Below are 23,456 nucleotides of genomic sequence, written 5' to 3'. Positions count from 1 at the left end.
AGAACTCATATCCACCCCTCTGTTTAACCTGACGGTACGTATACGAGAGAGAGAACTCATATCCACCCCTCTGTTTAACCTGACGGTACGTACAGGAGAGAGAGAACTCATATCCACCCCTCTGTTTAACCTGACGGTACGTACAGGAGAGAGAACTCATATCCACCCCTCTGTTTAACCTGACGGTACGTATACGAGAGAGAGAACTCATATCCACCCCTCTGTTTAACCTGACGGTACGTATAGAGAGAGAGAACTCATATCCACCCCTCTGTTTAACCTGACGGTACGTATAGAGAGAGAGAACTCATATCCACCCCTCTGTTTAACCTGACGGTACGTATACGAGAGAGAGAACTCATATCCACCCCTCTGTTTACCCTGACGGTACGTATAGAGAGAGAGAACTCATATCCACCCCTCTGTTTAACCTGACGGTACGTATACGAGAGAGAGAACTCATATCCACCCCTCTGTTTACCCTGACGGTACGTATAGAGAGAGAGAACTCATATCCACCCCTCTGTTTAACCTGACGGTACGTACAGGAGAGAGAACTCATATCCACCCCTCTGTTTACCCTGACGGTACGTATAGAGAGAGAGAACTCATATCCACCCCTCTGTTTAACCTGACGGTACGTATAGGAGAGAGATGACTCATATCCACCCCTCTGTTTAACCTGACGGTACGTATACGAGAGAGAACTTATATCCACCCCTCTGTTTAACCTGACAGTACGTATATAGAGAGATGACTCATATCCACCCCTCTGTTTAACCTGACGGTACGTATACGAGAGAGAGAACTCATATCCACCCCTCTGTTTACCCATTTTGGGCGGGAACCCCTTTTGGTGTTAGCATTATGTTATGCTTTAGCTATTGAAAAATAGCAGATCTACAAGCTCATAGCGCGCCACCGAGTGGCGCGCTACGAGCTTGTAGATCTGCTATTTTTGAAAAATCGAAGAACGACTGAAAACTGTCAGGATGTAGAAGACATTTTTAGAATCTGATCTCAGGTAAAACAAAACTACCAGTGGTGTAAACTGTGCTCAAATTGTTTACTTAGTTGTACTCAAATTGTTTACATTGCAGTATCAATACTGCGATGTAGACGTATACTCTGTTACAAGTAAAGGTGTTCCACCCCGCTGTAGCCCCATGCACCATAGATATTATAAGAAATAGATGCCTCACTGGCCGCTGCAGTTCATTGGAGCGACGTGTATCCCAATGAAGGCGGAAGTGCAGTGCTGAAGGCTTTTTTTTTTTTTTAACAAATCTTTACAGTCATGAGTGACAATATACATTACAATACAAAACAAGACAAACAAACAAACACAAACAACAAAGTTATTAACAATACAACATCAGAGCCATAGGGATTAGATTACTAACAGAAAACATTAAAGAGTGAACACAAAGCAACAGTTCTCCGCAGTTTTCTTATTTAGAAGTGCTGAAGGCATTTGCTGAAGGCGACTGCGTCGCTGCCCAAGTGATGTCACTCATGCGACTCCTCCATGTCTCTCGCTGTCACTCAAGTGACTACTGGCCAATCACAGCGCGTCTTTTCCGGGACTTATGTTACGCACGCGGAAGCTTGACAAGCTTCCGCCTTGCTTCCGCTAATGCTTCCGCCTTCAATTGGTGACACGCGCCTCAGAGCCGGAAAGGGCGTCTACGTATATATGTCTATGCCATGCATACACTCACTGCAACCATTTGCTATATCATTAGCATCCGAACTTTCTATGGCTGAAGATCCACCAAGGACAGCTCTCTTAGTTTCCGACTTATGGAGGTTTGACTGTCCTGCTTTGAACCGAGGTAAATGGAGTGTCCCATAGCTGGTGGTGACGGAGGCGTTGCATAGCAGCTCTGGGGCTCAACCACTATATACACAGAGATGGAGTGTCCCATAGCTGGTGGTGACGGAGGCGTTGCATAGCAGCTCTGAGGCTCAACCACTATACAGAGTATACGAGGGGGGTACGTATATGTACCTAGAAAATAACGTCCCATAGCTGGGGGGTACGCATATATACGTAGGCCTACCTGGTAGAGAAATAATTAAAGTACCATGAGTAGAATGTACTCAACGTTGCAGAATGTGAATGTCCCATTTCACAAGTTTTCAACACTTTTTCGTTTCCGATCCGATCCCGATACCACAATTTCTGTGTTAGCCGATACCGATACCGAATATCGATACCAGTGTTGTGATCTCATGTTGTGTTTATCGCAGACTGAGTCTGCAGCGTGCTGGTATTTCTTTCCCACCACCACCACCACCTCTCTGAAAGTGTGGTTCAGCGGTTTAAGTTATACCGTTTCATCTTTCGTACCTTAATTTTCATCTTCGGCCTGCCCCGGCCCGCCCCACAATCATCTTCCCTCAAAGACAGAGGTAAAATGTCGGGTCGAACGCCCTCCTCCCCTCCATCTCCCGTGTGAGAGCACCACAACAGAACAGATGTGCCCTCTGTGCATCAGAGCACATTGAGGCCAGGGCGCAGTGACTGACCACCCACCGGCCAGCCCTCAATCACTCTTCCCCGTAGCACTTTTCTGAAGTGTTGAACCGCCTCGATAATGAATTTCAATGTAGTGCCTGCAGGCGAGAGAGAGAGGGGGAGAGAGAGGGGGAGAGAGAGAGGGGGAGAGAGAGAGAGAAAAAGGAGAAAATAGCTGTAGGGGCCAAAGAGCTGTCTCCCTCCCGGTCGCTCATTGGCATTTTTCAGCAGTCACACAGGAGTGAGCCGGCAGTCCACATATATTACAGACTGTGACCAGACTGCGCTCATCCGTCATTTGGAGGTCTGATTTGATTCGGAGCACCGCGGCATGGTGGCGGTTTGGCCTGCATGCCGCGGGGGAGATATTAACATTCCAGAGAGAGAGACACATCGTCTGCAGGGCGGTGACGGCGGCCGGAACTTTTTGAAAGGGGAGATGAAAGATGGCGAATTCGCCTGTTGAATTACAAAACCTGCATGGATCGATTTAGAATGTGCCCGTCTAAATGTCTTCTCCCCTCCCCGTACCGTACCCCCATCATCGCCGTGCACGCGTCGGTTTGATGTCACTGCGAATCTGATGCAAATCGGGATTCTTCTCCGACAGAAGAAGAGGAGGTTATTTATACCAAACAGCTGTGCACCTGTCTAACATGCCGTGGGGGGGGGTCTCAGTCACACCTTTTCACGTCAGGGATACTCTTACGTGGGATCGGAGGCAGAGACGGACAGCCAAGGAGACGACTAAATTGTCTTGAGGACGCCGGAATGTAAATAACTTTCGTCCTCCATTCCGGAGTTTGAAGCCACCTCCTCCTCCAGACTGTACTTCACCTGTACTGACCCTGTTAAAGTAATTATAGTTTGGCCGGCCCCAGGCTTCATTTATTTGAAGAGCAGATATGTGCTGCTGAGAGCACTTCTTTTCTCATCTTGGCTAACACGACTGATTCCCAGCTCTCATCTTGTCGGGATAATACTATGCAGATAAATGACGGGGTTGTGTCCTCAGACCGTGAAGGGAAACTTCACTGATATTCAACCTTTGTCAGGAGATTAAGAATGTGCTGTAGTCTGGAGGAGGAAGAAGAAGAAGAGGAAGAGGAAGAAGAAGAAGAAGAAGAAGAAGAAGAAGAACGATGCGATCGGAGGGTGCAGTCTAACCAACACCAACTCAGGACTCCTGAATCGCTGCCCTCCACATTCTCCTATCTAACATCGGGGTCTTGAGCTCTACAGCGTTGTTAGCTAAGCTGTCGCGCCGCAGTGCATCTACGTAGGTGGTGCACTTCCTGGCTTGGCCCAATATACAATTTACAATTTACAATTTAGGCATTTAGCAGACGCTCTTAATCCAGAGCGACTTACATTAAGCAATAACAAAAGCATGGCATACATCACATATATAAAAAGTAGTTATCATGAATCATGCGTAGACTAAGAACGTAACAGTGGAGCATCTATGTAAACTATACATACTATACTATATAATATATTATACATGTGTACTATAAAGTGCTATGACTACATAAAGTGCAATTCTAGAGCTGTCTACGTAACAAGCTATAAGTCTGTTTAAAATACTATCTAAGTCTACATAATGTGCTATCTAAGGGGCTAGGCTAGGGCAAGTGCTACGGGCCATGGTGGAGTCTGAAGAGGTGGGTCTTCAGACTACGGCGGAAGATTGGGAGTGAGGCTGCAGTTCTGACTGTGATGGGAAGTGCATTCCATAGTTTTGGAGCCAGAAGGGAGAAGAGTTTGGGACGTGTGGAGCGTTGTCCCGGCGTTTTTAGTGAAGGTACCTCCAGCTTCCCTGCGTTGGCTGATCTGAGTGCGCGGGAGGGTTTGTAGGGTACGATCATACTTGTGAGATATGGGGGGGCCATGCCTTTGGTTGCTTTGAATGCCAGCATCAGAGTTTTGTATTCTGTGCGGGCAGCGACCGGGAGCCAATGGAGGGAGCGGAGAAGGGGGGTGACGTGTGAGAATTTTGGCTGGTTGAAGACCAAGCGGGCTGCGGCATTTTGGATCAGTTGGAGGGGCTTAAGTGCACATGCCGGTAGGCCAGTAAGGAGGGAGTTACAATAGTCAAGTTTTGACAAGACTGTTGTCTGGATTAGGAGCTGGGCTGACTCCTGGGTGAGGAACGGTCTAATTCGTCGTATGTTGTAGAGTGTAAACCTACAGGATCTAGTGACAGCTGTGATGTGTGTTTTGAACGAGAGCTGACTGTCCAGGACAACACCAAGGTTCCTGGCTGTCGGGACAGACTTTACCAGGGCGTTGTCTACGGAGATAGTTAGCTCCCGCATAGGGCAGGACTTAGCTGGGAAGAACAGAAGCTCAGTCTTGTCTGGGTTCAGCTTGAGGTGGTTGGAAGACATCCACTGTGAGATGTCAGCCAGGCATGCAGTGATGCGTTCTTCTACCTGGGTGGCAGAGGGGGGGAAGGATAGAAACAGTTGTGTGTCATCGGCATAGCAGTGAATATACTGTAGGTTTAGCTCCCACAGTGTCAGTTCACTTGCCACTAGTTCTGGGTGCCTGCCTGACGCAGTGCCCTGCCAGCCTCTAGTTCTGGGTGCCTGCCTGACACAGTGCCCTGCCAGCCTCTAGTTCTGGGTGCCTGCCTGACACAGTGCCCTGCCAGCCTCTAGTTCTGGGTGCCTGACGCAGTGCCCTGCCAGCCTCTAGTTCCGGGTGCCTGACACAGTGCCCTGCCAGCCTCTAGTTCCGGGTGCCTGACGCAGTGCCCTGCCAGCCTCTAGTTCTGGGTGCCTGCCTGACGCAGTGCCCTGCCAGCCTCTAGTTCTGGGTGCCTGCCTGACACAGTGCCCTGCCAGCCTCTAGTTCTGGGTGCCTGACGCAGTGCCCTGCCAGCCTCTAGTTCTGGGTGCCTGCCTGACACAGTGCCCTGCCAGCCTCTAGTTCTGGGTGCCTGCCTGACGCAGTGCCCTGCCAGCCTCTAGTTCTGGGTGCCTGACACAGTGCCCTGCCAGCCTCTAGTTCTGGGTGCCTGCCTGACACAGTGCCCTGCCAGCCTCTAGTTCCGGGTGCCTGACGCAGTGCCCTGCCAGCCTCTAGTTCTGGGTGCCTGACACAGTGCCCTGCCAGCCTCTAGTTCTGGGTGCCTGCCTGACACAGTGCCCTGCCAGCCTCTAGTTCCGGGTGCCTGACGCAGTGCCCTGCCAGCCTCTAGTTCTGGGTGCCTGACGCAGTGCCCTGCCAGCCTCATCCTTCTCTCTCTGACTTTGTCTGTGACCCGTGGTGATAGGTCTCCGTAGAGGACCACATGTCTGGTCCATGTTTCTGGGCCAGAGACATGGACCTGCACAGCACAACGTTCCATGCTACGGATGGGTGTCGCATGCATAGATATGCACGGTTGATCTCCTCGCTTCTGAACAACAGGGTTTAGGTTGGAAATGTGTGAAGTTGTAAAAGGCAATGTTTGTATGTAAAGTGGATCTACACACCATCTGTATGTGTCTCTGGTCTCTCTTATGAGAAGGAATCGGTATGCTCTGTGGTTGAGTGAATGATTATGCAAAATGAATAAAGCATGGCCTGGCTTAGTGGATGCAGCTTTCTGCACCACGCATTTACACACATTTAGCATTTAGACAAATGAGCAATCGTAATCATTCTTTGCCAATTAGTCTGAGCATTCTATATGATCATTAAAAAAAAGTTGTGCAATGAAAACACATTATATTTTAAGACCGTCTCTCGTTACAATAGCAGACATTTTTCTTCATTCATTACGTACGCTGGCATTTGTAGTTTGCAAATCCATGTCCAATTAGAGAAGAAAAAGATAAGTCCCTAAATAATAAACACCGGTTGTTGATATTTAACAGTTGATGGATCCTCTAACGTCATCATTCTAACTAACAAGCTCTCCAGACTATTTCCAAGCACTATGTCTGAAATAACTGAAAGAACAGGAGAGAACATTTTCGCCATGTTGTTAATTGTCAGCATCTCGCTGCAGACCTGTCAGCCTTGTGCCCTTAGATCAGGAGTTCTCAACCTGTGGGTCGCGACCCCTCGGGGGGTCGCCAAATTATTTTGGGGGGTCCCCAAATAATTTTTAAAAGAAAACCCCCTTTTTTTTTGCAACTGAATGGCTGGGAAATGGAAATTAAGAGTTTACATAGTACACATAGTACATGCATCAACTTTCCTTAATGATTAGATCTGGTTTAAGTATTCATTTATGATCTATATTTTCTCTATATTTGTATTGTGGGTGGGGAGGGGGGCCCCCCACCCACAATACATGTCGCGAGACATGGCCAAACCTTTCCGGGAGTCCCCACCAAAAATCATGGCCCGCCAAAATACATTGTAGTCGAGTCAAGTCGACCAAATCAACTGTAGAGTTAGAGTCGACTATAAACTCTACTGATATGAATCCGATTACGAACTAGATACCCAGGGGGCAAAGCACCCTTTTTTTAGGAAACCTGCATTTGTCATAACATACAAAGTTGTCCACCAGAAATAATATCTATGACCCCATAGGATCACAACCTATATGGACAACTCGGTCAATTTTGTTGCGAAAGTCCAATATGGCCGCCCCAAATATTAGCCCCTATTAGTTATAATGGGGGGTGAATAGGGCACAATTTTAAACTGAGAGATATTTCCACGAAACTTTTCAGGTTGATCAATGATATGAATACGAACATTTTTTGTATTGCAAGTTTCCATGAAATCTAATATGGCCGCCACAATATGGCCGCCACATTATTAGCACCAAAAAATAGGTTTTGGCTCTAACTTCTGAACCAGATAAGCTAGAAATGCAAACTTGGTGTCTATTTCATGGTTTCTGACCATGAGAGACTCAATGGAATACCTATTTTCATTATTGGGTGTGTCTGGACCCTTATTGTGCATATTTACAAGATGGTGGCTACCCGAAATAGTGCTTTACCATGATTTCTACCATGATTATTGACTGTTTTGGCAAACACAAGCAATATTAATCCATTAGCTAAGATTCATGGCACAGAAGGAACATATTTTCTTGAGCTTGCATATTGTCAAAATGGCTGCAAACATGAACAAGAAAATACATTACATTTCCTGTCAGATCCTATTACCCAGGAGGGCAAACCACTCCTTTTTTGGATACCTGCATTTGCCATAACATCAAAGGTTCTATGACCCAATAGAATCACAACCTGTGGACACACCGGTCAATTTCTTTGCTGGAAATCCAATATGGCCACCACAATATTAGCCCCATTAGCCTATAATGCGGGTGAATAGGGCAACATTTTTAACTGAGGGATATTTCCACAAAACTTCACAGGTTGATCAATGATATGAATACCATATGTTTTTGTATTGGAAGTTTCCATGATATCCAATATGGCCACCACAATACTAGCACCCAGAAAATAGGTTTGGCTCTAAATTCTGAACCAGATGAGCTAGAAATACAAACTCATGGTTTCTAACCACGAAAGATATTATTGTTCTGGGGTGTTTCTTTGCAGAAAGACATCACTCTGGCTGTATTTTGGTTTTGTTCTACTGTTTGTTGGCATTTCCTCTGTTTATGTTGACAATCATCCCTGGCAGGGACGTGCATCGCCAAGCCGGACATCCCTTCCTTCACTGAGTCTGGATGGTCTCTCAGTGACTGGAATGCAGTCCCCTGTCCATCTACAGAGCCAGCCTGGCCTATGTCAATGAACAAGACAATATCATGTAGCTGTATCAAAGGCTGCCAGAAAATCTGTTCATGTGCCAGGGACTGGAGACAAGATGCAGCAGGAGCTTCACTCCATTCCTGACTGGGAATGTCTCAGATGCATGCATCATTCTGTGTGCTCTTTATGGGCCCAAAACCACTGGCTCAACTCCAGTCCGCTCCTCTGACAAGTGTCCTGCTCATTGACAAGAGTGACATCCTAGCACACTGGGAAGAGCACTTCAGTGAGGTCTTAAACAGAGAGTCCTCAATTTCCGAAGAGGATATTGCCAAGATTCCCCATCTGCCAATCAAAGCCCCCCCCCCCCCCCCCCCCCCCCACCAGTGCAGAGACAGTGAAAGCACTCCAACAAACCACTTCTGGAAAGGCACCAGGAGGTACATGTTTACAAGAGGAAAGGGGACAGGGCATACTGCGATAACCATCATGGTATAGCCCTCCTGAGTCCTGCACATCACAGGAAAGATCTTAGCAAGAATCATCCTCAACCGGCTAATCAGCCATGCTGAGAATGTTGTCCTTGGATCCCAATGTGGTTTCCACGGAGGCAGAGGTACCTGTAACATGATCTTTTCCATTTGCCAGCTGCAAGAAAAGTGCAGAGAGCAGAAAGGTCTCCATATGGTGTTTGTCGACCTCACCAAGGCCTTTCACACAGTCAATCGTGAGGGCCTGTGGCAGATCCCTGGCAAGTTTGGCTGTCCAGGGACATTGATCTCTCTCATCGCGTCCTTTCATGACAGGATGCCAGCCAGAGTCCAAGATAATGGTGATGCATCCCCAGTCAGGAATGGAGTGAAGCTCCTGCTGCATCTTGTCTCCCGTCCCTGGCACATGAACAGATTTCCAGGCTGGCTCTAGATGGACAGGGGACCATCACTGAGAGACCATACATACTCAGTGAAGGGATGTCCGGCTTGGTGATGCACGTCCCTGCCAGGGATGATTGTCAACATAAACAGAGGAAATGCCAACAGAAACAGTAGAACAAAACCAAAATACAGCCAGAGGGATGTCTTTCTGCAAAGAAACACCCCATAACAATAATACTTAATAGAGGGAAATTATGGCTAAAATATTTATATCTCTCGTGGTTAGAAACCATGAGTTTGTATGTATAGGTCATCTGGTTCAGAATTTAGAGCCAAACCTATTTTCTGGGTGCTAGTATTGTGGTGGCCATATTGGATATCATGCAAACTTCCAATACAAACCATTATGGTATTCATATCATTGATCAACCTGTGAAGTTTCGTGGAAATATCCCTCAGTTAAAAATGTTGCCCTATTCACCTGCATTATAGGCAAATGGGGGCTAATATTGTGGTGGCCATATTGGATTTCCAGCAAAGAAATTGACCGGTGTGTCCATATAGGTTGTGATTCTATTGGGTCATAGATATTTCTGGTGGACAACCTTTGATGTTATGGCATATGCAGGTATCCAAAAAGGGGTGGTTTGCCCCCCTGGGTAATAGGATCTGACAGGAAATGTAATGTCTCTTTTCTTTTTCATGTTTGCAGCCATTTTGACAATATGCAAGCTCAAGAAAATATGTTCCTTCTGTGCCATGAATCTTAGCCAATGGATTAATATTGCTTGTGTTTGCCAAAACAGTCAACAATCATGGTAGAAATCATGGTAAAGCACTATTTCGGGTAGCCACCATCTTGTAAATATGCACAATAAGGGTCCAGACACACCCAATAATAAAAATAGGTATTCCATTGAGTCTCTCATGGTCAGAAACCATGAAATAGACACCAAGTTTGCATTTCTAGCTCATCTGGTTCAGAAGTTAGAGCCAAAACCTATTTTCTTGGTGCTAATATTGTGGCGGCCATATTGTGGCGGCCATATTGGATTTCATGGAAACTTGAAATACAAAAAATGTTCGTATTCATATCATTGATCAACCTGAGAAGTTTCGTGGAAATATCTCTCAGTTTAAAATGTTGCCCTATTCACCCCCCATTATAACTAATAGGGGCTAATATTGGGGGCGGCCATATTGGACTTTCGCAACAAAATTGACCGAGTTGTCCATATAGGTTGTGATCCTATGGGGTCATAGATATTATTTCTGGTGGACAACTTTGTATGTTATGACAAATGCAGGTCAACCCCCTTTGCCCCCTGGGTAAGACTAAAACTAAAAAGTTTCAGGTGACTAAAATATGACTCACACTAGACTTTTGAATTTTAATTCAAAAGTCTGACTAAAACTACATCGAACTTTGCTGTCAGAATCAACAGTGTCAGTCGACTCATACAGAGACACGTCTGGCGTAGCAAATGCTGCAGAAATGTGAATGATTCATGGCTTTGCGTTCCATCCAGACTGTGTGGTAATTGGTATTGTAGCATTGATTAAAAACTACCGCCCTCGGAAGCGTGTCTGTTTGTGGAAAACGCTGACCTATGCACCGCTGCCCGTTCCCACAGACTGTGTTTTAATTAAGCGCTCCTGCTGTTTGGGTGTTGCGTGTTGTCCCGGGTGTTTGTTGAGGTCGGCACTAATAATATTGCTAACTGTGAAACTCTGCAGTTAAAGTAGTTTTCGCGTGCGTGCGTGCGTGCGTGCGTGCGTGCGTTCGTGTGTGTGTGCGTGCGTGCGACTGTTTTCAGAAGGTCGTTTTGCATTGCTCTTATAGGAAGCTTTGGGGTTTAATTTAATGCCTTTTCATCCACAGATGGTGTAAGCAAAAAGAAACAGTCCATTCATAATATTTATATGATATCAATACCAGAAATATGCCAAATGCAGCAGTATATGTTTAATGGAGTTAAAGATCACATGATTCAATAACGTTTTGAGCTTGTATATGTGCTATTTCCACAATTGTTTGGAAATATTTGATAACATTCTGCATGATTTTTCAACATGGAAACGATGAATGACAATATTATGCACAAATAATAATTGTCCATTTATTCGACATTTGAGCCACATATACCTAACCTTACTTCGCCAGATTGTTGCAGTATTGAGTTCACCACTTCCCTCCTGCCTGCATCTGGGATCTCTAAAGCAGAAACGGTGAACCAGAAGCAGTGGGACAAAGTCTAGTCTTACATTTGCGCTGTGGCAGCGCTTCAATATGTCATAAGTCTCGCATTGATCCCGCCTCTAGCGGCCTCATACAGCCGCATATCGCTCCGGACAGAATTGTCATCATGAGTACATCATGATGACATGATGTACTCATGAGTACATCATCTCTGCCTGAGAGTTCCCAGACTCTCCCTGCTGGCAGAAAGCAAATGTTGTCCAGCAGGGGGAGTGGTTTCACCAGGCTAATGTATACCACCATTAAATGAGATTTAGACTCTCTGACCTGCATGGCATTGAGTCGTCCTCCAGGGTCAATAACCTTGGTCCTTCCCTCCCTGCAGGCTCCAGGTTCATCCTCCTCCAGGGTCATTAACCCCTAACTCCCTCCCTGCAGGCTCCAGGTTCATCCGTCTCCAGGGTCAGGTTCATCCTCCAGGGTCAGGTTCATCCTCCAGGGTCATTAACCCCTAACTCCCTCCCTGCAGGCTCCAGGTTCATCCGTCTCCAGGGTCAGGTTCATCCTCCAGGGTCATTAACCCCTAACTCCCTCCCTGCAGGCTCCAGGTTCATCCGTCTCCAGGGTCAGGTTCATCCTCCAGGGTCATTAACCCCTAACTCCCTCCCTGCAGGCTCCAGGTTCATCCGTCTCCAGGGTCAGGTTCATCCTCCAGGGTCATAAACCCCTAACTCCCTCCCTGCAGGCTCCAGGTTCATCCTCCTCCAGGGTCAGGTTCATCCTCCAGGGTCATTAACCCTATACCTTCCCTCCCTGCAGGCTCCAGGTTCATCCTCCAGGGTCATTAACCCTATATTCCTTCCCTCCCTGCAGGCTCCAGGTTCATCCTCCTCCAGGGCAACCAGCTGGATGCGTCAGACTGGCTGAATCCGGCCCAGGTGTTGCTGTACTACCAGCAGAACGCCAGCGGACCCTGGCTCAACGAGCTGTGTGGCCGACGCCTGCTGGACCCCTGTGAGCACCAGTGTGACCCCGACACAGGTACATCTTTATTATTATTACTATTATTAGACCCCTTTGAGCACCGGTGTGACCCCGACACAGGTAACGGGCCTACAGCTTGTCTGTCTTTCTTTGTCAGATTCCATTCAATAGGTGACCCTCCAAAAAATACTTTGTCCAGGGTGTCTATTATCATACACTATTCGTTGTACAAGAACATAATTATAGGGCTATTATGTGGTGTTTCTGTTGTCTAGATGTGCTTCATGTGTAGCCCTGCCTGCATCACAGAACAATACCATAGCATTCAGCATGGTGGAAGCTACTGGTTTTATCGCTAATGGATGCGTATTGCATTTGTCACTGGAGCGATGGTGTTCACTTAAGCAATATTACACGAGAGGGTGTGGTTTAACGTGATTATAGCCATGACAGTGATGTGGTATGGAACGAGACGTAGTCGAGTTCCACAAGCATCACTGAAGTGGCAATAATCACGTTAAACCACACCCTTGAGTGTAATATTGCAATTATACAACAGTTACCCTTAAAACTAAGAAAATTACTGATGTAGTCACTACGACCACAAATGTCCCACGAAACTAGCTAGCCTAGCCACCGACTTTGCTGCGCTCTGGGAAAACAAAGCAGCTGAATTATTTGTTTTGATTAGGTGTGGAGTGGTGCTCGTTTGATCCACGGCTAGAAGGCTGTTTCAACCAATCAGATTGCTTCCTCTAAACGACCTGTGGTGTAATCTGTATGTGACTGCCTGCGATGATGGCACATTAATGACAGATTGATTTTTAATGTCCTCCACGGCATATACGCATATACAGTATATACATTTGTGCACAGTACTGAGCAGGATAATATGTTGTCTGTACTGTACTGCAGGGGGTTCTCAACCCGTGGGTTGCGACCCCTCGGGGGGTCGGCAAATTATTTCGAGGGGTCCCCAAATTATTTACTCTACACTGAATGGCTGGAAAATGGAAATGAAGAGTTTACACATAGTACATGCATACACCTTCCCTAATGATTATATCTGGTTTCAGTATTTATTTATGGTGTATTGTCTCTATTATTAAGGTTATTGTATCAGTCAATTTCTATTGGGGGGGCGGGAGGGGGCGGGGCGGGGGTCCCGATACATTGCCAAAGCATTTCCGGGGGTCCCCGGGCAAAAAACGTTGAGAACCCCTGCTGTACTTTGTACTGTACTGTACTGTACTGTACTGTACTGTACTGTACTGTACTGTACTGTACTGTACTGTACTGTACTGTACTGTACTGTACTGCACTGTACGCCCTCATGAGGCAGGGCAAAACAGCAACAACCTAAGGGCCCCTAAGGACACTAATTAACTGCATCCCTCCACCCTCCTTCCCTTTGAAACGAGGACCATATGCGATGCGTGTACAGTGAGTTCCGCTACTACGGCACGCTTCATGTTTTATTCACGACACAATCCAAGTGAAGAGAAACAGTGTTCTGATAAAACAGAATGCTAGACTACTGCTTTTTGTTTTTGTTGTTTAACAAGCTCTCTCTCTCTCTCTCTCTCTCTCTCTCTCTCTCTCTCTCTCTCTCTCTCTCTCTCTCTCTCTCTCGCTCCATGTAAAGAGTGTTCATCTCACTCTGCCCGCCCTCAGTATTCTGTATGAAGAAAGTGAGGTTTATGTAAAAATAAATTAATACTACAGTATAAGCCAACGTGCTCTGCAGCATACTAAACTTTATTCAATCTGAGAGCACCTAATGACCCCAATGGACCCCTAGAGTTCGGTATAGTTCTCAAACTTTTTTGAGGACCCCCAAATTAATATCCTACTGTATGTTTGGCCACGGAATCCCACCCGGAAATGTTCTGTGCCAGGGACCCCAGAAGAGAAGATTTGTCTTTTGTTTTAAATAAGAATTTTCCAAAATGTCTCTATTTTTCAAAAGATTCTCAAAAATAGCAGATGTATAAGCTCACGGCAAGGCACAAAGCGAATGTTTACTACTTTTTGCTACCCCTTGGACCCCCCCCCCCCCCCCCAAGGGTCCCCCAACCAGTTTAAAATGTACTTTATGAAGTACATTTTGATGCCAATACTTTTGTACTTTTACTCAAGTAAATGTTTAATTTTGGACTTTTACTTGTAACAGAGTATGTCTACATTGCAGTATTGATACTTTTACTTAACCCATTTAACGCCATTGCCATAGATCTACGGCAATTTATAAATACCACGCTTAGCGCCATTTCCGTAGAGATGTACGGCAATTGGTCTTTTATAGTGTTTCAAGTCATAATGCTACTTACATTAGCATTGGGTTGCTAGGTGATGTTGTCAACAGAAATGGGGCACGCCATCGTGACTTGCGCGTGCACCCACGCCCACTCTGTTTCTTTTGATCACCTTATTTCCAATTCCTTGTCCCACTGGCATTTCTGGTCAAAACAAGGTTTATTCCACGGCCGATAGCTGACGTGTAATGGTCACGATCAGGCTTTCTCATCGCCGAGCGGTAGACCGGATGTGGCTGCGACAACACACACAGTGGTAGTAACATATGGCTCTTCAGAATAAGGATTGAACGGGGGAAATCCTGGCATGAATTACAGCAAATGTATTAATTAAGCCAGTGGTCGGGTTAAGTGAAAGATTTTTTTCCTCTGTCTTTTTTTTTGTTGTTCTTAGTTCTTTATTTACCCAGTAGTACATCTGAATGCTATATAGAGTATATATATAGCCCCCATGAGCTGAGTAAGGAAGCTGCCATTTCCTTTCACAAAAACATATATATTAAAATATCTTTAGAGCTTTTTTTTTTTGCTAAGCAACAAGCTATATATGCTTAGATGTTTTCTATTTATATTAGGATAAATGTGCACGACTGTAAAGACGAAACGGAAGTGGCGAGGAGGCTCCACTTCCGCTTTATCGCTTATGCATGATAGCTCTTCCGTTGCTCCAGACTGTATGCTGAAGCGTTTGGAAATCGCGGAGGCAACAGTCTGGTAACGCGAGACTATTTACCCATGAGGGCAGTAGCTGAGCACAAGTGCTCATTTTCAGCAAAGCCCTGCAAAATGCTCCTTGAAGATGTGAGTACTTCTTACACCACTGGTCAAGGGCTAGAGTAAAAAAAATGTTTGACAACAGCTCTTGAGAGCATGAGATGAGTTAATCTATAACTCATCACTCATGGTGGTCCTCGCATGACTTTTAAGTTAGTTTCAAAACACTGAAAAGATTGGTGCTGTTTCAGCCATATTATATCTGAAATATAACCTTATCACCTCTGAGAATGCCACAAGCAATGTGTGTTCAAGTTTGTGAGAGCTGACAAGTAACTTGTGTCCTTATTTTCACCTTCTCAAGCTCAAGGAAAACTTTGTCTGTTTGGCACTTGGAGTATATATAGATTTCTCCTCCCATCCACTTGCATTAAGTTGCTCAAAAGCGCATGAGGCGATTCCACTCCTCCTTCCGGGTAAGAACAGAGTGCATTCTGGGATGGATTGGGCCCAAACACATGAACGCGCTGTGCCGTTGACTATCATTGCACACGTTCATGTATGAAACAGCGTTTGCGTGTCATCGTGAACGTGCGCAATGATAGTCAACGGACCAGCGTGTTCATGTGTTTGGGCCCACGCTGCAATACCAAATTTGGCCACTATGTCCATTTCGCCTCAGGGTTTCCTCCGGGTGCCGTCTCTATTCATATATACTCTAAGGTTTGGCACCGGGCCTTGAACAGGGTATTTATTTTTGTCATAATACCGTCGAGCAAACATTCCCGTTGTAGTGAAGTGAAGTCGTTGGAATGTGCGACAGTACAATCCACTCAGGGGTGACGAGGTCACCTGACACCATCGACGTCAAGAGGCCATGAAACAACTATTTCCCCGACATACAGTAGGCTATAGATACTATATGCAGTGTTGTTTTTGGCATCACATTTTGATTTTAGTTTTAGTCATAGTCTCTTGAATAGTTTTAATTTAGTTTTAGTCACATTTTAGTCACCTGGAAGGTTTTAGTGTTAGTCTAGTTTTTGTCGACTAAATCTACAGTTGATTTAGTCGAACACATTGTATTTTGTTGGGCCTTGATGTCGTCGTAATGATTTTCACTTGCTTAAAATAAGTGAGCTTGTAGTTCAGCTATTTTCAGCATGCAACTAATTGTAAAATCACTTATACTGGATCTCTTGTCCACTAGTCCCTTCCTAACATTTTAGTCTAGTATTTATTTGTTGACGAAATTGTCAGTATATTTAGTCTTAGTTTTAGTCATCATAGCTTAGTTTTAATTTAGTTTCCATGTAGTTTTCGTCAGTGGAAAAAGGTAGTCGACGAACATTTTCCGTCTTAGTTTTAGTCGACAAAATCAACACTGGTAGATAGTAACCGTACCGAACCGTGTTGATTTTGTCGCCTAAAACTATGACGAAAAATTGTTCGTCAACTACCTTTTTTCACTGACGAAAACTAACAAAAAAACGAAGCTACGATGACTTAAAACTAAGACTAAATATAGTGACAATTTCGTCAACAAATAAAAACTGTGCTGAAATGATAGGGAGGGACTAGTGGAGAAGAGATCCCGTAGAACTAAAATACAAGTCATTTTATGTTTGGCTGTGCTCGGGTGTTGCAATGAGGAGCCTCCACCGAGAGGACACATAGCCTTCGTCCTAATCCTCCCGCCCAACACTCCCCGCTTCGCTCCCCCCCCGAACACGAACACAGGACAATTGTGTCTGTGTATAATAATAAATAATAATAAAACTGTATTTGTATAGCACCTTTCATGACATGAAATGCAGCTCAAAGTGCTTTACAGAGCAATGAAGAGAGAAAAATAAATAAAAGAAAAGCAAGGCATAAACATTAAAAACAAAAGCAGTAATGCAATACAGTGAGGACATGAATAACAAAAAACAAACAAAAAAACAAATCAATTAAAAGCAAGAGTGTAGAAGTGGGTCTTGAGCTGTGCTTTAAAAATGTCTACAGAGGCTGCCTGTCGAAGGTACATTGGGAGTTTGTTCCACGCTGTCGGCCCCTAGAAGCAAAAAGTTGCTTCCCCGTATTTTTTTGTTGCCATTTTTTTAGGCAAAGCGAGCAGGCCAGCAGTGGAAGACCTTAGGGGGCGGTTTGGGACATATTCAGGCAGGCAGTCATGTAGGTAGGAAGGTGCGAGACCATTGAGAGCTTTATAAACAAGTAAAATCATTTTAAAATCAATTCTCAAAACAACCGGAAGCCAGTGCAATGAAGCCAAGACTGGTATAGAACCCTCGACAAAGCTGGGAGCAACACAGTGGATTCGAACCCACAACCTTCACGGTGGCGGGGCAGCTAATTTACAATTTACAAATCTGTATGGTCGAAAAAGCCACCTTTTTTTGTATTCGGGAGGGACGAGGTCGAGTCCCTTGAATCTCAATGCATTTTCCCTGTTAACGTATTTTTTTGCCACCCCCTACTTTTTTCCTGAAATGACTCCTCTGTGTGCGACTGTGAGCACACCTTGAGTTTACTGTAGTAGGCCTACATACGCATCGGGGTTCTGTTTGTGCCTGGTACCCTTTGTGGATTATTCCCTTTTTCATCTATCTCCACTGTAGATATTTCCAGTGGGCAGGGGTCCCGGTCTTTTATATTATATTTCCAGTGGGCAGGGGTCCCGGTCTTTTCTTGTATAAAGCCATGGCCGGGGTCTTCTCTCATCTTCAAAGCATGCCTAGCCCTTTTAGACCTGAGCTCCATTCTACAAAATGTCTTCTAAATCATGACAGTTTTCTGAAAAACCCATGTTTCTATGTCAGTGGTTCTCAAACAATTTCATGTCAAGGACTCCCAAAAAATATATATGTAATTGGCCGCCGACCCCCGTCTGAAAATATGTTGTTCCAGAAGCAAAGATTTGAGTTAAAAACGTTCCCTCTGAAAGAATATATATTCAAAGATTTGCTCCACATTTTCACGATTTTTCAAAAATAGCAGACCTACAAAGCTCGTAGCGCGGCACTCGGTGCCGCGCTACGAGCTTGTAGATCTGCTATTTTTCAATAGCTAAAGTATAACATAACACTTAAAAAACACCAAAAGGGGTTCCGGTCCAGAATGGGCTAGACAGACAGACACCTGCCCCCACAGTGCCGGCCGGGGACTGCCTTTGTTGTCCGCGATGGTTCTGATGCCATTCCACATGTTCCTGCATGCTGTTGGAGTCATGCTATTGTGATTGAACTCTGCCGTCGTCCTTTTTATCCTTTCTGCCGTTTCGCCGACATTCAGCAACACATACCTTGCATGTCTCGTATTCATCCGTATCCAGGCCTCGCCGAGGTACGTACAGTATATAAGCCACAGTCACTGCTTCTGATTAATGGGTGACTGTACAAGCAGTGTAGATTTTGATTTAGTTTTAGTCAAAGTCTTTGAATAAAATTCCATTGAGTTCAATCACGTTTTAGTCATCTGAAATGCTGTACCCTTAGTTGTGTCGACTAAATGTGATAAGATTTCAGTCGACTACATCTACAGTTGATTTAGTCGACTAAATTGTATTTTGGCAGGCCTTGATGGCGTCGTAATGCCTGATTTTAAACTTTGTTGCATGCTGAAAACAGCCGATCTACAAGCTCACAACCCGTCGCGCTGCGACGCTCTATTTTCGTCCATGCAAACCCCTTATTAACCCTAAACTACTTATAGTATATTTTTAAATAGTTCAACTAGCCGATCTACATCGACACGTTGTGAGCTTGTAGATCGGCTAAAATGTTACTGTTCAAAAATGTTTTTCAAAATATATAAAAAAGGCCAAGTAGTTTAGGAATAAGGGGTGGGGCTGTGCTGTGGGGTAGCTGTGGAAAGCCATGGATGTGAAAACTGACGTGTTGATTAATGAGCATTGTCCCCTGATCAATAAGCAGTTACATTAAACAATAAATAAAGTGTCCCCCAGTCAGACCCCATATTGAGAACCGAATGCCCACTGGTTCCTTTTCTAATTACAGCCACAGGACATGGATCCACGTCTAAATACTTGGCACGAGGCAGGTTCATCCTTGTTTGCATCTATTATTCATCAGCGTAGACGTAACTTACTCTCCCCCGGGCCAACGGGAGAGCTCCAAGACCTTTAAATGAATCAGAAAGTGGGAGCGCCGGCCCGGGACTCTTGTCTGCTTTTTCTACGAATTGAATACATAATTTGAGAGACTGGCCCGCGCCGCTCGCTCCTACCCTTCCCGCCCTGCTCTGCCCGGCCCGGTTCTATAAATGGTATTTCTAGACCAGAAAGGCCTGCATGCATAATTGCATTTATTTTTTCTTATTTTAAATAATGCTACATTCTTAATGGAGCGCACGCAGTATGTGGGCATTGTGTATGTGAAGCCATGCACGTGTCTGTGTACAATACAGAACACGGGGGTCCTCTTCAGTGGGCAGAACAATGTGCACATGGAAATTACAATATGCTGGGGGTTGTGAGGAGATTGCACAGTGATGCCTAGATAGCTTCAATTCAATCCCATCACGTTTTTGTCCTTGTGAGAAGGGGCTGCAACGATATCTGTTTTTATAAGGGGGGCGGAGGCAGTTTGGAGACCAGGAATAGTTCATGTTTTTTGGTGAGGGCACCTATACCCTAGGGGACACGGGAAGAACATGCAAACCATCCATCCATCCATCCGTCTTCAACCGATTATCCGTAGTCGGGTCGCGGGGGCAACAGCTCCACCAGAGTGCTCCAGACTTCCCTCTCCAGAGCAACATTAGTGTCTTCCTCCTTGGGGATTCCGAGACGTTCTAAGGCCAGTGAGTCGATGTGTTTCCTCCAACTGCGCCTTGGTCTGCCCCGGGGGTCTCCTCCCAGTGGGACGTGTGTCGAGGACCTCCCTAGGGAGATGCCCGAGAGGCATCCTAACCAGATGCCCGAACCACCTAAGCTGGCTCCTTTCCAGGCGAAGGAGCAGCGGCTCTACTCAGAGTCTCTCTCGTGTGACTGAACTTCTCACCCAATCTCTAAGGGAGATGCCAGCCACCCGTCGAAGAAAACTCATTTCGGCCGCTTGTATTCGCGACCTTGACATTTTTATAAGGGGGGAGGCAGTTTTGAGACCAGGAATAGTTCATGTTTTTTTGTGAGAGCACCTATACCCTAGGGGACACGGGAAGAACATGCAAACTCCACACAGAAAGACCCTTTGGCCAACCCCACCAGGCCCACCTAGGGTATGGGCACTGATGACGCGGAGGAGAGAACACGCACACAGCGTCCCCAGCGGGAGTCGAACCCAGGACCTTCTAGCTGTAATAATAATCCAAATCTACAAAGTAACTAGCAATTACATAAAAGTACAATATTTGGATTGAGAGGTGACGTAGAAGTGAAAGTATTTGGAATTGTAAATACTCAAGTAAAGTACAAATACCTCAACATTTTACTTAGGTATAGTATATAATGTAAATGTACTTAGTTAATTTCCACTGCACACAAAGTGATTCAGGGAAACCGACGCCTCCAGTGCACTCTTATAGTCCGCTAAACCAACACCTCAGAAAGTCTGTTTATAATGGTAGCAAAGTGTGCAGCTCTCCCAGCCCACCGACCGCTGACAACCCGGCGCCATGCAGGTAACAGTTAACCCATTCAAAACGGGAACCCCTTTTGGTGTTTCATTATGTTATACTTTAGCTATTGCAAAATAGCAGACCTACAAGCTCATAGCGCACCACCGAGTGGCGCGCTATGAGCTTGTAGGTCTGCTATTTTTGAAAAATCGTGAAAATGTAGTGCAAATCTTTGAATCAATATTCTTTCAGAGCTAACGTTTTTGGGTGCAGTACTTAGTTTAGACAGTTTTTGGTTTAGACTAGTCATTGGTTAGACCAGTCATTAGTCCTACAACTACAACATATCTCAAACCCTCACCCTAAACCTAACCTCCCACGGGACAGCACACCTAAACCTAACCTTAACCCATGTCTAACCAATGACTAGTCTACTAAGTATGCACCCCAACGTTTTTAACTCAGATCTTTGCTTGGGTGGTCCCTGGAACAACATATTTTCAGATGGGGGTCGGCGGCTAAATACATATGATTTTTGGGGTCCTTGAGATGAAATAGTTTGAGAACCACTGATATAGAAACATAGGTTTTCCAGAAAACTGTAAGGATTTAGAAGCCATTTTGTAGAATCTAATGTCATGTCTAAATGGCTTAACAAGGCCAACTATTTTAGGCCGCTCGTCTTGGCGTGCAGCAACTGTCTCCATGTGAGCTACTGTAAATACAACTGTCTCCATGTGAGCTACTGTAAATACAACTGTCTCCATGTGAGCTACTGTAAATACAACTGTCTCCATGTGAGCTACTGTAAATACAACTGTCTCCATGTGAGCTACTGTAAATACAACTGTCCATGTGAGCTACTGTAAATACAACTGTCTCCATGTGAGCTACTGTAAATACAACTGTCTCCATGTGAGCTACTGTAAATACAACTGTCTCCATGTGAGCTACTGTAAATACTACTGTCTCCATGTGAGCTACTGTAAATACAACTGTCTCCATGTGAGCTACTGTAAATACAACTGTCTCCATGTGAGCTACTGTAAATACAACTGTCTCCATGTGAGCTACTGTAAATACAACTGTCTCCATGTGAGCTACTGTAAATACAACTGTCTCCATGTGAGCTACTGTAAATACAACTACACTGCACAGCTCTAGTGTCTCGTCTTGGCGTGCAGCAACTGTCTCCATGTGAGCTACTGTAAATACAACTACACTGTCTCCATGTGAGCTACTGTAAATACAACTACACTGCACAGCGCTAGTGTTTCGTCTTGGCGTGCAGCAACTGTCTCCATGTGAGCTACTGTAAATACAACTACACTGTCTCCATGTGAGCTACTGTAAATACAACTACACTGCACAGCGCTAGTGTTTAGTCTAGTGCTCGTCTTGGCGTGCAGCAACTGTCTCCATGTGAGCTACTGTAAATACAACTACACTGCACAGCGCTAGTGTTTCCCAAGGTGACAACGACAGCGGCGACGAGCGAACACAGCTAGCGATGATATAACAGTCCGGCGTGTGAAGCTTTACCGCATAGCCACAAGACAACGAAAACCAACCATGAAGTGCAATTAAAAAGAATTAACACCTCGCGGGTGAAGAATACGTTTTAGCCAAGTGTTAGGTGACCTCGCGGAGGCTTATTGAAACAGCAATTAAAACGTGATGAGGCGATTAGCATAGTTGGAGCTAAATGAAACACTCCATCTGGCTGTTATATCTCACACTGGTGCAGCCACGTTAGCTTTAACACCTTGACCCATTTAGGCCTGACGTCGGAATTGAAAAAAAAATCTTCTAAATCCTGACAGTTTTCTGAAATACATATGTTTCTATATCAGTGGTTCTCAATATTTCATGTCAAGGACCCCAGAAATTATATGTAATTGGCCGCCAACATTTGAAAATATGTTGTTCCAGGGACCCCCCCCAGAAGCAAAGATTTGACTTGAAAACGTTCGCTCTGAAAGAATATATATTCAAAGATTTGCGCCACATTTTTCAAAAATAGCAGACCTACAAGTTCATCGCGCGCCACTCGGTGGCGCGCTATGAGCTTGTAGATCTGCTATTTTTCAATAGCTAAAGTATAACAAAATGCTTAGTTAAAACACCAAAGGGGGCTCCCGTCCAGAATGGATTAAGACCTATGAGGCCGATTCTACAAAAGGCCTTCTAACTCCACAGATCTCACACTTTCATGATCTTTCAAAGACGTTAAAATAGCAGATGTACAAGCTCGCAGCGCGTCACAAAGTGACGCTCTGTGAGCTTGTACACCTGCTGAACAGCCAACGTTAAAAAAAATCACACCCGTGTGAACTGAGTGGTGCAAATCCCCCCCCCCCCCCACTATCTCTCTCTCTCTCTCTCTCTCTCTCTCTCTCTCTCATTAGCAGGCAACAGTGCAGCACTATCTCTCTCTCTCTGTTTCTGGCACAACAGCGCCACTTTTGGTACTCATTGGTACTGGTGCTCATTAACGTCACACACAAACATAGTCACACACATAGTTGAACACGGACATTGCTGTTCCTTGGAGTGGTTGCACCACTCAAAAATCTCAAATGACAGAGAGAT

General features: G+C 45.2%; 1 protein-coding gene across 1 annotated transcript in view; it reads left to right on the top strand.

Moving 5' to 3' along the window:
- Positions 1-23,456, top strand: part of astn1 (astrotactin 1) — a gene marked incomplete at its 3' end in the record, with an annotated part of 1,033,675 nt that overhangs the window by 221,652 nt on the left and 788,567 nt on the right. Inside the window, exons 11-13 of the mRNA XM_079507194.1 lie at positions 11,710-11,829; positions 11,945-12,059; positions 12,145-12,312. Coding sequence (XP_079363320.1) covers positions 11,710-11,829; positions 11,945-12,059; positions 12,145-12,312 — 403 coding nt within the window. The remainder of the gene's footprint in view (positions 1-11,709; positions 11,830-11,944; positions 12,060-12,144; positions 12,313-23,456) is intronic.

Source organism: Electrona antarctica, assembly GCF_951216825.1.
Source record: "Electrona antarctica genome assembly, chromosome: 1".
Lineage (NCBI taxonomy): Eukaryota > Metazoa > Chordata > Actinopteri > Myctophiformes > Myctophidae > Electrona > Electrona antarctica.
This window is presented reverse-complemented; position numbering and strand designations above follow the sequence as displayed.